A 14478-nucleotide genomic window follows, 5' to 3' on the forward strand; every position below is an offset into this window, starting at 1 on the left:
CGAGGTGGTCATTTTTCAATATAAGCAAATATTGAACCATTGTGTTGTATACCCGGAACTAACGTCGTGTTGTATGTCACTGCTATCTCTGTCAAATAAAAAAATCACAAATCAGACATAAAAGAGAAGCCCGTTGGAGGCTCAAATTCAAAGCCGGTGACCCCAAAATCTAATCCTGCCGTAAGAAGTGAGAAGTGGGGGCTTTAGAAAGCACTGGTTTCAGAAATTGTCCGAAGTCCGAGGTCTGGTTTTCCACAGGAGCTCATAGATGAAAGGACCACACTAGTTATAGAGCTGTGGGGAGACGTGGCCATACAAAGAGCTGGGATCGTGTTGTAGGTCACCCCCAGACTTGCCTTGAAGAGATGAGCAAGTTCGCTGGCCCCGTGTTGCAGACAGTTCATGGCAGAACAATCCTACCACTTAGCGCAGTGATTCCATCCCAGGGTCTACTCACTGTTACTGAAGTTCTAACCGAACCCTAAGTCCTTCCAGTAACATGTTTTTTTTTTTTTTGTTGTTGTTGTTGTTTTTCAATATATTTTATTGATTTTTTACAGAGAGGAAGTGAGAGGGATAGAGAGTTAGAAACATCGATGAGAGAGAGACATTGATCAGCTGCCTCTTGCACACCCCTTACTAGGGATGTGTCCACAACCAAGGTACATGTCCTTGACCGGAATCAAACCCGGGACCTTTCAGTCCGCAGGCCAATGCTCTATCCACTGAGCCAAACCAGTTTCGGCAACATGGTTTTTTTTTTTTAAAGCATTCTAACTCCAAGGAAGAAGAAACCACATTCTGCTTTGAAGTTGACAGTGTGCTGATCTGAGAGATCAAAGGTGCTACCAATAAGGCCATACTCTCAGCTTCTGAGTTTCTGGTAGTGATGGCACTGGTGGCGCCTGCTGACTGTCACAGTGTTTGCTCCATGCAGTGCCCATGGAGGCATCACCTGGGGGAGGGCAGCTGGGAACTTTTTCCTGCTTGGAATCTATTCTGTGTTCTTAAACCCCCTTCTCCCTCAAGCAAACACCTCTTCCTCATTCTCATTCCATGCGGCTTAAGTCTCATGACTCTGTGCTCCAATTCCAGCGTTTAGGCCAAACTTCCATCTCGGCCATTTGTTAGCATTCAGTTCTGCTGGTCACAGGGACTGGCTCCGGAAAAGGGAAATTCACTCCCATGAGGCCAATGAGCCTCGATGCCAAGACTTCATTAGAGCTCTCTGTGGGGATTCTAGAATGCTGGGAGCCTGGAGCCGTTGAGGTCCACCCCGTGGGAAGAGCCTGTAGAGAGGAAAGCCAACACCGGGGCCAGCAGAGCTGAGGAGGACGGAGGGTCCAGAGTGACTGCTTGAACCCCTGACTCCAGGCATGCCTGAAGCCCTTGGATTACCTGGGCCAATACATTCTCTTTTTGTGTAACCTCGTGTGAGTTAGTTTCCAGTCATTTGCTGTTGGAAGAGTCCTGCCCAGTAGGACAATGGTCTCCGTTCAGGGTTATGAAATTCTGATGCCATGTAGGTTGATCTTTCCTATTGTGGTAGACCCGTGGTCGGCAAACTGCGGCTCTTGAGCCACATGTGGCTCTTTGGCCCCTGGAGTGTGGCTCTTCCACAAAACACCATGGCCAGGGTGAGTCTATGTTGAAGAAGTGGCATTAGAAGAAGTTTAAGTTTAAAAAATTTTGGCTCTCCAAAGAAATTTCAATCGTTGTCCTGTTGATATTTGGCTCTGTGGACTAAGGAGTTTGCCCACCTCTGTGCTAGAAGGCAGAAAGGAAGCCCCAGTATAGGTCAAACCTAATAGCTACTGCTAATCTACTGAATGCCCTCTGAGCGAAGATGGACCCAAAATATTTGGTGGATTAATGTAAAGCAGGGGTGGGGAATCTCCGGCCCTCGGGCCATGGAAGTCCCACAAAAGCATTTGGTCTGGTCCTGACAAGGCATTAGGGGTGAGTTAATTAAATGTTTGACCAAGCAGAGCAGGCTGGTTTTTAAGCTGATGATTTTTTATGGCCCGAGAATGTTATAACTACCTACAAGGCTCTTGGCAGAGAAAGGTTCCCCACCCCCAGTGGGAAGCATTGAACACCGAGCTTGTGCCCATGACAGTTGTTCCTCGGGGTCCTTTAAGCTGTCAGCTTTGCCTTTCATTTTAAATTTAGGTTAGGGTATTTAAAATGTCTGCCAAACTCCATTATTGTTGAGAAAGTAAGCTGGAAATTTCTTCTGAGTTAAAAACTTATTTGCAAGACTTCGAAAGAAGTGAGAGAAAGAATGAGGTTCATTAATCAATGTAATTAGCACACACTCTTGAGAGAAAGATTTGATGACTCCAGGTTTATGTTTTCTGGAAGATGAATAATGCCAGCTACCTTACTTTCTTACTTTTTTTTTTTTTAAGGTTGTAGTGGTTATTTGTGGTGCTTTAAATCTTATAAAAAACAACTTCAACTCTAACTTATGAAAAGGAGAATAATGCATTGACTATTGACTACCCGGTAAGACAATGCACAATGCACAGTAATATTAATGCCATAGCTGTATCAACAACAGGAGCTTACACGGATTAAAACCTGATTATATGCCAGGCCCGTGCTAAATGCTTACCATGCATTATTTACCCCTCACAACAACCCTGCCAATTGCCTTGCTTAATGAGGCTCATAGATACTACCGTGTTTCCCCCAAAATAAGACATCCTCCGAAAATAAGACCTAGCACAACTTTGGGAGAAAAAATTAATATAAGACACTGTCTTATTTTCGGGGAAACAGGGCACAGAACTTTCCCCGGGCCTCCTGATTGCTTAGTTGGAAAAACCAGAATTCAAACACAGACCTGTCTAATTTCAGGGCTTAATTACCAAATGATACTCTCTGGAGTTTTGATCCTTCCTTTGTTCATAATTGTACAGATATTTGACTGAGGATGTTTTGCTTGCCCTGTGATGATTTTTTAAAGTTTTTTTAAAACATATTTTTTAAAATAGATTTTTATTTATTTCAGAGAGAAAAAGAGAGGGAGAGAGAGAGAGAAAAAGAGAGAGAGAGAAACATCAATGATGAGAAGAGAATCATTGATCAGCTGCCTCCTGCACGCCCCCTACTGGGGATCAAGCCTGCAACCTGGGCACATGCACTTGACTGGGAATCAAACCGTGACCTCCTGGTTCATAGGTCAACGCTCAACCATTGAACCACACTGGCCGGGTTGATTTTTAAAACTTTAAGCCATTATTAAAAATTAGGGTGGTGGGAGGATAGTTAAGGTCAGAAGGTACAATTCTAGATTTTCATGAAAAGTTGGAAGATCCTGATGCCCTGGGCCCTCCGTTCCCCAGGAGGAGGGGGTCCGGCCAGCTGCCCCTGATGGGGCAGGGCCACCTGTAGTTAGTTGGCCCCGTTCCCTGCAGATGCTCTCGGGGTTCCCTGATTCCCTGCATACGCTCCTCCACCCACTTGCCTGTCCTTTGTCTTTAAGGAGACAGGCCCAATGGCACCAGCCTGCTGAATGCCTCCCCTGGGCCCCTGGGACCTGCAAGTGCCCCTGCCCTGCTCCCCCCACCTTCCCGGTGTCTCCTCTGGCTCTGTGCCTCCCCGATTCCTGATACCCACTCCCCAGTCCGCGCTGGCTCCCTCTCTGCCCGCCAAGGCACCAGGCCCGGCCCTCCCGCTGCGTGCACCCTGCCTCAGGCTGTTCTGGTGCTATCAGTGTCCTTCCTTCCGCTCTTTCTCAATTGTAAGTTCTCACTCCTAATTTAAAACCCTTCTCTCAGGTCAGTGCCCCGGGGAAATAGAAACCCCGCTCTGGGGTTTTCCTTACTCACCCAGGAAGAGTTTGTGTGCTTCTTCTGCACCTTAAAGCCCCTGGTGTCCCCCGCGCCTCCCAGTTAAATGCCTTTTACCCCAAGTGAATTGTGGGTCTGGCTCTCCGGCTGGACTCCGAGCTCCTAAAGGGGAAAGGCCCTTGTTCCTCCGGGCATTCCCAGAACCTGCTATTCCATCAGCGTCAGCTCCTTCCCCATCGCTTCAATGGCATTGCTATCTCACCGTCTCTGAAACCCCTCTGCTTAGCTCAGCAGCACCGGGACCCGGGATATAACAGGTGCTCGGTGAGCCCGTGTTGAAGCATAGCTTGAGTGAACGGGTGGCTGGCATAGCAGGTCTTCACCTGAGTCTGGGCCCAGCCCCGACTTGCTCAGGTGTCCCAGCTGCCAGCGACACCCGTTGCCTGCAGGCTCTGCCCTTCTAATGATCACGCCAAGGAGAGAGTGAGCTCCCCAAGATACTGAAAAGGTTGGTCACTTAGGAACCCACGTAGGGTACAGCCAGTGATCCCAGAAGCAATGGAGGGGAGCGCTGAGCACTGTGGCTCAGTGGTTGGAGCATTAGCCCACACACTGAAGGGTCTCGGGTTTGATTCCCAAGTGAAGGTTTGACCCCCAGCCCCAGTCAGGGGCATGTGCAGGAGGCGATCAATCCATGTTTCTCTTGTGCATCGGTGTTTCTCCCTCCCTTTCCCTTCCCACTCTCTCTAAAAATCAGTGAGCCCTAGCCAGGTTGGCTCAGTTAAAAGAGCATCAGCCTGTGGACTGAAGGGCTCAGGTTCAGTTCCAGTCAAGGGCCTGTACCTCGGTTGCAGACTGATCAGGGTGTATGTGAAGGCAACCCATTGATGTGTCTCCTTCACATCAATGTTTCTCTCTCTGTCTCTGTCCCTTCTACTCCCTCTAAAAATCAATAGAAAAATATACTCAGTGAGGATCAACAACGATGAAAAGAAGCCCCGGAGGCGAACAAAATCTCAGATTTCCACCGGACACCACGCTCTCTGCCCACAGGCCTCCTCTCCCTCTAGCAGGGGAGGCATCTGACTGGCGTCCCCTTCTGGCCGGAGCTCCCTGCGGGGCCAGCAGCCCGGACGGGAGCAGCAGCCAGCAGGCGTGTTCCCGGCACCTGGCCAGGTCCTCCACATCCCTGGCTCTCCGGATCCCGCTGTCCCTTTGATTGGCGCATCACTGGGTGCTGCTGGGAAGTTGTGCTGCCACGTCTCGTCTGGTCTTGAACTCTGAGGACTCTAGCCTGCGTGCTTCTCCCCGGACCTCGGCGGTTCACACGGTCCGAGCTCATCGTCGTCAGAGCCCGTCCTTGCACCGGCCCCGGGGACCTACTGCCAGCTCCACGAACCCTCACCCCCCAGGCTGTGCTCACGTCTTCAGCTGAAGTTTCCTCTGTGTTTATCTTCTAAGTTGATCTTAGGCCTCCTGGTCCTGCAAGGAACGAAACTTGCCCTTTTACCAAAACAAAAACAAAAACAAAAACAAAAATAAAAAAAAAAACACAAACAAAAAGTCCATGACATTTTCAACTGAAGATAATGAACAATGATCACATGATACCCACATGGGTTTCTCATTCTTGGCTGACGCAATTTTTTCTTTTTCTTTTTAAAAAAATGCAACAGAGATACAGAGAACGGATTGATGGTTGTCAGAGGAAAGGGAGGCTGGGAAACGGGGTGAAAAGGTGAAGGGATTGAGAGATACAAGAAGTAGTCACAGGAATGGACAGTACCGCATAGGGAATATAGTCAATAATATTGTGGCCCTGGCCGGTTTGGCTCAGTGGATAGAGAAGATAGCCTGTGGACAGAAGGGTCCCGGGTTCTATTCCGGTCAAGGGCACGTACTTCGGTTGCAGGCTCCTCCCCGGCCAGGGGCCTGGTCAGGGCACATGCAGAAGGCAGCCAATGGAGGAGTTTCTTTCACATCAACATTTCTCTCTGTCTTTCCCTCTCTCTTCCACTCTCTCTAAAAATCAATGGGAAAATATTCTCAGGTGAGGATTAAATAAAAATATAGATTGTCATAACTATGTACATCCCAGTACTGGAAATATCGGGGGAAACACTTTGTAAAGTATAGGATTATCTAACCACCATGCTGTACACCCGAGACTAATACAAAATAACACGGAATGTAATCTGTAATTGAAAAACAAAATTATTTTAAATTTTCAACAGGGAGCCCACCCCCATGTCTAAATCCCCGTGTCATGGGAGGGGCCCCGGCACGCTCTCACAGACTCAGTTACCCTCCTCCGAAGAGCAGAGTGGCCTAGCTCCCTCCCGATGAACAAGACAGTGGGCCGTGGTCCAGCTGCACTGACCTCTCTCATCAGGAGCACAGGGACCGGTTCCTGCTGGTAGGAAAGCGTCTGAGTGCTCCCTAGCCGAGGGCAGCTTCCCGGGACACTTCTCTGTGCTCTTCCCTGGGTCACAGTGAGGATGATCTTTTGAGAAAACCCCGCCAGTGCCTGATGGTGGCATGGCGTGCCCTGGAGCATAAGCGATGGTTTACCCATCCCTTTCCTCCCAGGGAAGGCAGGGAGGAGGGCAGGAGTACTCCCTGCTGCCTCCAGGCCTGCAAATGTGCTACAAGAATGTGTTTTGGACGCAGGATCCCAGCGAGCCACACCTGTTATCCTCTTGCTGGTGATCGCTAACACGACAGAAGTGACCAATCCGGCCTGATTGCTTGAGTATCACGGGCCTGACCTCTCCCAAGCAGCTGTTGGTCCTTTCCAAGATCCCTCCCTTCTGTGTCCAGGCCTCTAGGTGGGGCACTTTCTCTGCCCCTTTCCTTCTGGCAAATCGCCGCTAGACATGCCGCATCCAGGGAATATACCCGGTCCCGTCCCCCGCCCCACCTTCCTGTGCTACAGCGTGTCCTGACCCCGCGCACAGGGGCTGTGAAAGGCAGGATTCTGCCGTCAGAGAGCCCTGGCTCCGAATCCGGGCTCCGCTCCTGCGGGTCCATGGCCCTGGACCTCTCCATACCTGCTCTGAACTCACATCCTTGCTGCAGGCAGGCGCGCCAGGGCCCGCCGCCCGTGGTGGCTGGGGGAGGACCGAACAGGCACCGGGGACGTGAGTGCTTGGCGCCGAGCCGAGGCGCTGGGAACACCGGACGGTGGACGATTATTATTATTGGCTGCGCGGCAGCGAGGAACACTGTGGGAACAGCAGGCCGGCCTCCCGGCTGCCGTGCTTTCAGCAGCTGCTCAGGCCCTGCTCGCGGCTGCGCCCGCCGGGCCACGTGCCAGCGAGGCGGCTCCCGTGTCTGCAAATAGGTTCCAGATGCTCGGAGAGTCTCAGCATCTTCCTGTGCCGCAGGCCTCGGTGGAGAACCGCCTCGGCAGCCATTGGCTCTCCACAGCGCCCATTGGGTTTTATCTCTGCAATTATACCGGGGTGTGTGTGCCACCCCGTGGGGAATCTTTTTGTCTGCCCCCCCCCCCACACACACACACAGCCAATAGAGATGTTAACATGGATGGCTCCGAGGAGGAGGGGATGGGAGAGCGGCCTCTTCCTCCCACCGTGTCCGGTTTTGAAAAGGGCCCGGAGGGTGGCAGCTACACGGAGCCCTCATTAGCCCGGGGCCAGCTGAGAGGCGGCAGCTGCACGGCCCCAGCTTTTGTCCTCAGGCGGGCACCGGCCTGCTCCCCGTGTCTCTCCCCGCCTCGCCCCCTCCCCGTGAGCGTGTTCTTACTTTCCGGCGCCAGGAGGAGTTCCAGGCTCATCTTGTCTTTTCCTCTGCCCCTGCCCGGGAATGAATGGCTTCTCCTTGGGGGCCCTGGTTTCTTTTATTGGAGGATGACGCTTGGATTAAAGAATAAAAACACACGGCTGTTTTTCCTTGTCACTACATACAATCCTCTGATTCTATGTTTTCTGGCCATCAACTGTGTGGAGGTTTTTCTATACCTCAAGCAATTATTTTTTTTTTAATGTTTTTTTTTTTTTTTTTTTATTGATTTGAGGAAGAGAGAGAGGACAGAAATCAGCTGCCTCCTGCAACCTGAGCATGCGCTCTGACCAGGAATCGAACTGGTGACCTCTCGGGGCATGGGATGGCATGCAACCACCTGAGCCACAGCGGCCAGGCTTACGCCTCGAGCAATTCTGTGTTGGTTCCTGGAGACTCTGATGGTAAGGCAGCTTAGTTTGACTTCATGGAATGAAAGGATGTTGAGATTAAGACAGGATGTATCTGATTTTCTAAGCCAGGACCCTGAGAGGGTGAGGGAGGTGGCCACCAAGTCAGAGGGGGTGGGAGAGGAGGGTCCGTTTCAGAGCCGGAGTGTCGAGGGGCTCTGGGTCCGGGCTATATTGTAGCGCTCCCCTTGCAGGCGGGATGCGTGGTCGAGTGTTCTGGAATGCTTAGCAAAGCCCAGAGGACAGAAGGACATGGACTATATTACTGAGCTACATCACAGCTCCCGATTCTCACCTTTCAGACCAGAGTGAGTGGGAGCAGGAGCGTTCAGGCAGAGACAAACATCCCTTAGACTAGAGGATACTGTTCAAGGCACCCTCCAGACACACCGCTGGGTGTTATTCCAAAGAGCCAACGTTGTGGCTTTTATTTTATTTTATTTTATTTTATTTTATATATATTTTATTGATTTTTTTTTTTTTTTTTTTTTTTTTTTTTTTTTTTTTTTTTTTTTTTTACAGAGAGGAAGAGAGAGGGATAGAGAGTTAGAAACATCGATGAGAGAATCATCGATCAGCTGCCTCTTGCACAACCCCTACTGGGGATGTGCCCGCAACCAAGGTACATGCCCTTGACTGGAATTGAACCTGGGACCTTTCAGTCCGCAGGCCGATGCTCTATCCACTGAGCCAAATTGGTTTCGGCAAGGTTGTGGCTTTTATTTTTTTATTATCCTCATTGGAGAATATTTTTTCTATTGATTTTTAGAGAGAGTAGGAGGGAGAGGGACAGACAGAGAGAAACACCGATGTGAAAGAGACACATCTATTGGTTGTGGCTTTTCCATGCAAGGACGGGCAGTGGAGGAGGCACTGCTATCACCTGCTACTGCTTGTCATCTCCCAATACGCTCAGATTGGTTCGGGATATTTTAGGACCAGTGAGATGAGAGCGGGGAAGAGGAACATGGAAAGTTAGCCAATGAGATTTGGAGTAGGTACCCAGTTGTTTTCTAATGTCTATAAAGCAATTCATATCCTGTACATACAACGATAAGAAAAATGTGAAGTGGCCGAAACCGGTTTGGCTCAGCGGTAGAGCGTCGGTCTGCGGACTGAAAGGTCCCGGGTTCAATTCCGGTCAGGGGCATGTACATTGGTTGCGGGCACTTTCCCCGGTTGGGGGTGTGCAAGAGGCAGCTGGTCGATGTATCTCTCTCATCGACGTTTCTAGCTATCTATCTCTCTCCCTTCCTCTCTGTAAAAAATTAATAAAATATATTAAAAAAAGAAAAAAAGAAAAATGTGAAGTGAAGTGTAAGAGACCATCCGATGGGCTTGTGTGCATGCAGATAAGCATAACCAATGGATGCAAAACACTGGGGGGCGAGGGCATCTATGGGAGTTGGGTGGGGGGGGCAATGGTAAGCTATGTACACATATAATACCTTAATGAAAAAAAAAAGGGGGGGGAAATAGAGTTAAAAAAATAGGTAATAGGCATACACAATAAAATTCCAAAATATATATTTCAAAAAAGAAAAATGTGAGGTGTAAAAAAAAGAGTTGGAATCACAAGTGAACAGGAGTTGAGCTGGGAGGTGAAGTAGAGGAAATATTTGAACAAGAGCGGGATCCATCTTACTCATGAGCTCGAAGGTTCACATCTCAGAAGTGGGTCTGCCAGGCGCCGCGATGGAGGAAGAAGGCAAGAGGCTCTGCCGAAGGCCCAGAACGGGCCAGCCCTGCCGGCGAACAGACCAGCTGTCAGCCTCTCTTCCGCTTCTCGGATGAAATGCCTGTGATGTGTCACAACGCCCTCAGAGTAATATTCACACGTGCTCAGCGAGCGCCGGGGCTACGTTACAAGCCTGCTCTGAGTACGCTGCACAGCGACCTATATTTAAAGGTGCAAAACAACCTCTTCCCGTTCATGACTTTGGAAAAGGCTTTTAAACCATCCTTGCCTTCCTTCTGGGCGGGACGTTATCTGGATTAAGCCAAGGTGTGATCTAAGAAGGAGAGGAAGCTACTTTAAAGAGTGTGCGTTTGTGGAATGCTCTCCCTGGTGCAAAAGTCTTCCAACTTTTCACTAAAAAAAAAAAAAAAAAAAAAAAAAAAAAGGAGGAAGAAGATAATTACAGGAACCATAAATCAGCAATAAAGGAAGAGGGAGAAGCAGGGTACGAAGAGAAAAGGTGAGCATTTGTGAATGGAGAGCTGTCTTGTTAGTAATAAATTCAGTTGGGAGTGAATTTAAGCATAACTGGGTTCTAAAGCCTTCTTCATATTTTATTTTAATCCTCACCCAAGGAATATGCTTTCATTGATTTTTCTCTGATTTTAAGAAAGAAAAGAAGAAAGGAAGGAAGGAATGAAGGAAGGAAGGGAGGGAGAAAGGAAGAGAGGAGGGAGAGCGAGAGAGAGAGAGAGAGAGAGAGAGAGAGAGAGAGAGAGAGAGAGAGGGAAACATCCATGTGAGAAACATAGATTGGCTGCCTCCCGCATGCACCGTGACCAGGAATTGAATCTGCAAGCTACATACCTGCCCTGACCGGGAATTGAACCTGCCACCTTTTGCTATAAGAGATGATGCTCCAACCAACTGAACCGCATCAAACAACGCTGTTACCCCACCTTTTCCAAATGAGGAAGTGGAGGCACAGAAGTGCTAAGTCGCTTGCCCAGTCTCCTGTGGCGGGAAGTGGGCTTGGCCCAGGCACCTGGCCCCATGGGCTGTGCTTCTCACCGCTCCCCACACCACCCTCTCCTCTCATACATGTGAGACGGTGCCCGCTATCCCAGCCTGGTTTTTGCGGAGCCCTTCTTCCGAGGAGCCTGAAAGGAAGACAGGACGGCGTGGCTGCATGGCACACACAGGACGTCGTTTATTGGCGCCCAGACGGAGGCCAGGGGAGAGGGGCGGCCTTTCAGGGGGAATCCGTGGCCCTCCTCAGGGAGCCCACGCGGGCGCTGCCGGCCCCCCAGTCCTGGGAGCGCCGGTAGTCCCCGGGCCGCAGCAGGTGCTGGCGGCCCCGGTAGCCGGGCAGCTCGTAGAGGACCCAGCAGCCCTCCAGCACGCTGAGGGAGAGCACCTCCTGGAAGGGCAGGCGGTCCTGCAGCGAGGAGCAGTCCTCCGAGGTCTCCACCGTCTGGCCCCGGCAGTCCTCCCTCTCGTACAGCCGGATCCTGTGCGAGCTGCTCTGTGGATTCAGCAATCAGCCGGCGGCGAGGAGAAGTCAGAAAACCCAGCCGGTAGCAACCAACCCCACACAGCTCTGGGGAGGGGGGTGGCGGACATTTCTCTTATCTTTTCTGCATCCAAGGTGACTACGCTAAAGAAAGAGACCTCCAATACCTGGGCTGCTGTGGCCAGCTGTACCCTCTAAATCTCAAAAAGTCATTATTCGTGGAGACCATGATATGAATGGTGCTCCCTAGAGTTTTTTTGGGTCACAACCTGTATCGACCATATATGCTGGCTCTATTTAGTATCATCCTTTTTTAAAAAAATTTCACCAAAAGATATATTTAGAGGGAGGAAGTAGGGAGAAAGAGAGAGAGAGAGAGAGAGAGAGAGAAACATCAATGTGCTGAATGACACTCCAACCAACTAAATCATTTGGCCAGAACTTTAGTACCATTTTTAAATGACAATTTTATATATTTGGTTTGCTCTCTCCCTCCTAGACTTATGGTTTTCTGGGGCTCTGCATACCAGATGGTATAAAATAAAATAAAATAAAATAAAAAGACAAATCTATCACTGCCGGATGGCATTATTTTGACTCTTTTTTAAAAAAAGAGTTCATTATGTTTATTTTTTTTAAAAAAAAAAATGTTTTTGTTGGTTTCAAAGAGAGGAAGGGGGAGGGGGAGAGGAATAGACACATCAATGATGAGAGAGAACCACTGATGGGCTGCCTCCTGCACACCCCCTGCTGGGGATCAAGCCTGCAACCGGGGCCTGTGTCCAGACTGGGAATGGAGCCGTGATTTCTGAGTCCATAGGTTGATGCTCAACCACGGAGCCACACCAGCCAGACATTATTTTGACTCTTGACAGTATTCTAAGAGGCTAGGGACAGAAAAGTCAAATTGCTTTCCGCACAGTCAGACACAGGCCGGTGGCCATTATGCATAGGCAATGCCTCAATACCTTCCTTTCTACTTCAAGTCCTAAGATGTTGACAAGCGGGCACCATCATAAAGATGAGGTTTCTATTCTCAGAAAGAGGAAGGGTGAGGGGGAGAGACATAGGAATATCAATGATGACAGAGAATCCTTGTTGGGCTGCCTCCTGCACGCCCCCCACTGGGGATCCATTTGTATTAATTACCTAAAACTGTTTTGCCAGAACATATAATTAATACAAATGGAAGCTCAAGATCCTGAAACAGGCCCTTACAGATCAAGAGATGATTACAAAACCTTTGGAGAAATGGAAACGCGAGCGGTTGGCGCTGGGCCTGTCCTGTGTCTCTCCCTGAGCCTTGTTCTTTTATCTGCTTGTTCCTACCCAGCAGGGACCCATTCAGTGTCTTCCTTCTGCTGCCACGAAACCCCCTCTGCCACGGAAGGCTCTCCTCAGCAATTCATTCTGCCGGATACAAGACGGCGGTAATGCATCTTCCGTGGTCCGTAAGGGACTCACAGGTACGGCGTTTCCTAATTTGATCTCCGGGCCAGCCCGGAGCAGCATTATCAGCCTTTTCCCTTTTGTGTAAGAAACGAAGGCTGAGCTTGCAGCCTGTGATCAGAAGAGCCAGGGCTGCCAAGAGAATGCTCCGATGTCCGGGCTCCGCATGGCAGCCTGGGTCCTATAAGGCATTAGACCCTCGGAGGGGGTTTCAGACTTCACCGAAGGGGCACATTTCCCCCAAGACTCTGTCACAGTCAAGTCAGAGGATGCCTAGGGTGGAATTCGGGCTGCTGGGGCGTTGTTTGGGGAAGAGAGGGCTTTGCAGGAGCTGCTGGCATCACACGGCTGGTACCATTTTTACCTGTTTTGCCCAATCAAAAGGCAGGACTTGAGGGGCCCTTGACTATTTTTCCTAACCATAGTTTGTATTTGGGGGGAGGAGGGGCTTGGCATGTGTAAGATAAGTTCCTTCCATCCTCGGGAGAACCGTGGGAATAAGTTACTCCCGTTGGCCCCATTTTACAGATGAGGAAAAAAGAGGAACGGTCCCAGCCACCATCCTAAAGCCACCTGAGACTAAGGAGTGGCTCAGAAACCGCCTGTGGCCTTGACACTCTGAACAATAAGAGGCAGTACTTTTGCCCGATGGAGGTCAGTTTAATTTCCACAAAGCAAAATAAGATGTTCAATTAAAAGCCTTCCATCACAGCCCAGCCAGCGTGGCTCAGTGGTTGAGCACTGACCTATGAACCAGGATAACTTCGTTTAGATTACTGGTCGAGGCACATGCCGGGCTTGGGGGCTGGATCCCCAGTGTGGGGCGTGCAGGAGGCAGCCCATCCAGGATTCTCTCTCATCATTGATGTTCCTATGTCTCTCCCCCTCTCCCTTCCTCTCTCTGAAATCAATAAAAAAAAATATATATATATATATATATATATATATATATATATATATATATATATATATATATATATATATATTTTTAAAAAGCATTGCATCACGTACCTTCCCAATGGAAGAACCCTTCAAGATATTAATAAAGGGAAAGAGCACATCAGAGCCAGAGAAAGCAGAGGGCGGCCTGCAGGGTGAGTGAGGGGGAGTAGGGGGTGGCTGGAGGGCGCAGAGGGACCAGGGGGACCCGCTCACCTGGGGGATGAGGCGGCAGGAGCGCACCCCGTCGCTGGGGCCCAGCCACTGCTGGGGGTCGGGGTAGTCCCCGCGCCGCACGAAGTGCTGGGCGCCCTGGAAGTCGGGGCGCTCATAGAGCATCCAGCAGCCGCTGTCCACGCGCACGGAGCCGCAGCGGCTCAGGTGGGGCTGCAGGTCGGGCTGGTCGCTGCTGCACTCGAAGCGGCGGCCCTGGAAGCCGCGGTCCTCGTAGAAGGTGATCTGCAAAGGAAGCACAACCCGAGTGAAACCAGGGCCCCGGGAGGGCCTGTGCAGAGGGTTTTTATCTCCTTGTTTTATCTGCGCCCCGCTCACCTTCCCCATGGCCGGCTGGCGGGTCAGTGGCTGCAGCGGGCACCAGCGGGCTATATAGGGGCGGCGGCTGCTGCGTTGGCAGACACAGCACAAAGGGCCCGGGAGAGGAGGGGAATCTCATGTTCCCTTTTTTCTCTTTGCTGTCACAGTCCAGGGGCCTTATTGTGGGTGCTGGTCCCATTCTCTCTGGAGTATTCGGGTGGCTATTATTGGTTGGTGCTGTGGAGCGTATTTGGAAAGAAAAAAAAAGAAGTCTTAGGGGCATTGTCTATTTAATAATAGAAGTAGAGCTTCAGCCTTTTCGTATAGAGTCTACACTGTTCGTTTGTATAGGTTGGG

General features: G+C 50.2%; 1 protein-coding gene across 1 annotated transcript; it reads right to left on the reverse strand.

Annotated features, from left to right (window-relative positions):
- Positions 1-10938: 10938 nt before the first annotated feature.
- On the reverse strand, positions 10939-14148 carry LOC311626266 (gamma-crystallin D-like; the record flags this gene model as incomplete). Its single annotated transcript, XM_084891336.1, has 3 exons — positions 10939-11211; positions 13804-14046; positions 14140-14148. 3 exons carry the CDS (start codon positions 14146-14148, stop codon positions 10939-10941), a joined length of 525 nt encoding a protein of 174 aa, XP_084747462.1.
- Between the last annotated feature and the right edge of the window lie 330 nt (positions 14149-14478).

This window comes from Pipistrellus hanaki (assembly GCF_964339955.1).
Source record: "Pipistrellus hanaki genome assembly, chromosome: 8".
In the NCBI taxonomy this organism is placed as follows: Eukaryota; Metazoa; Chordata; class Mammalia; order Chiroptera; family Vespertilionidae; genus Pipistrellus; species Pipistrellus hanaki.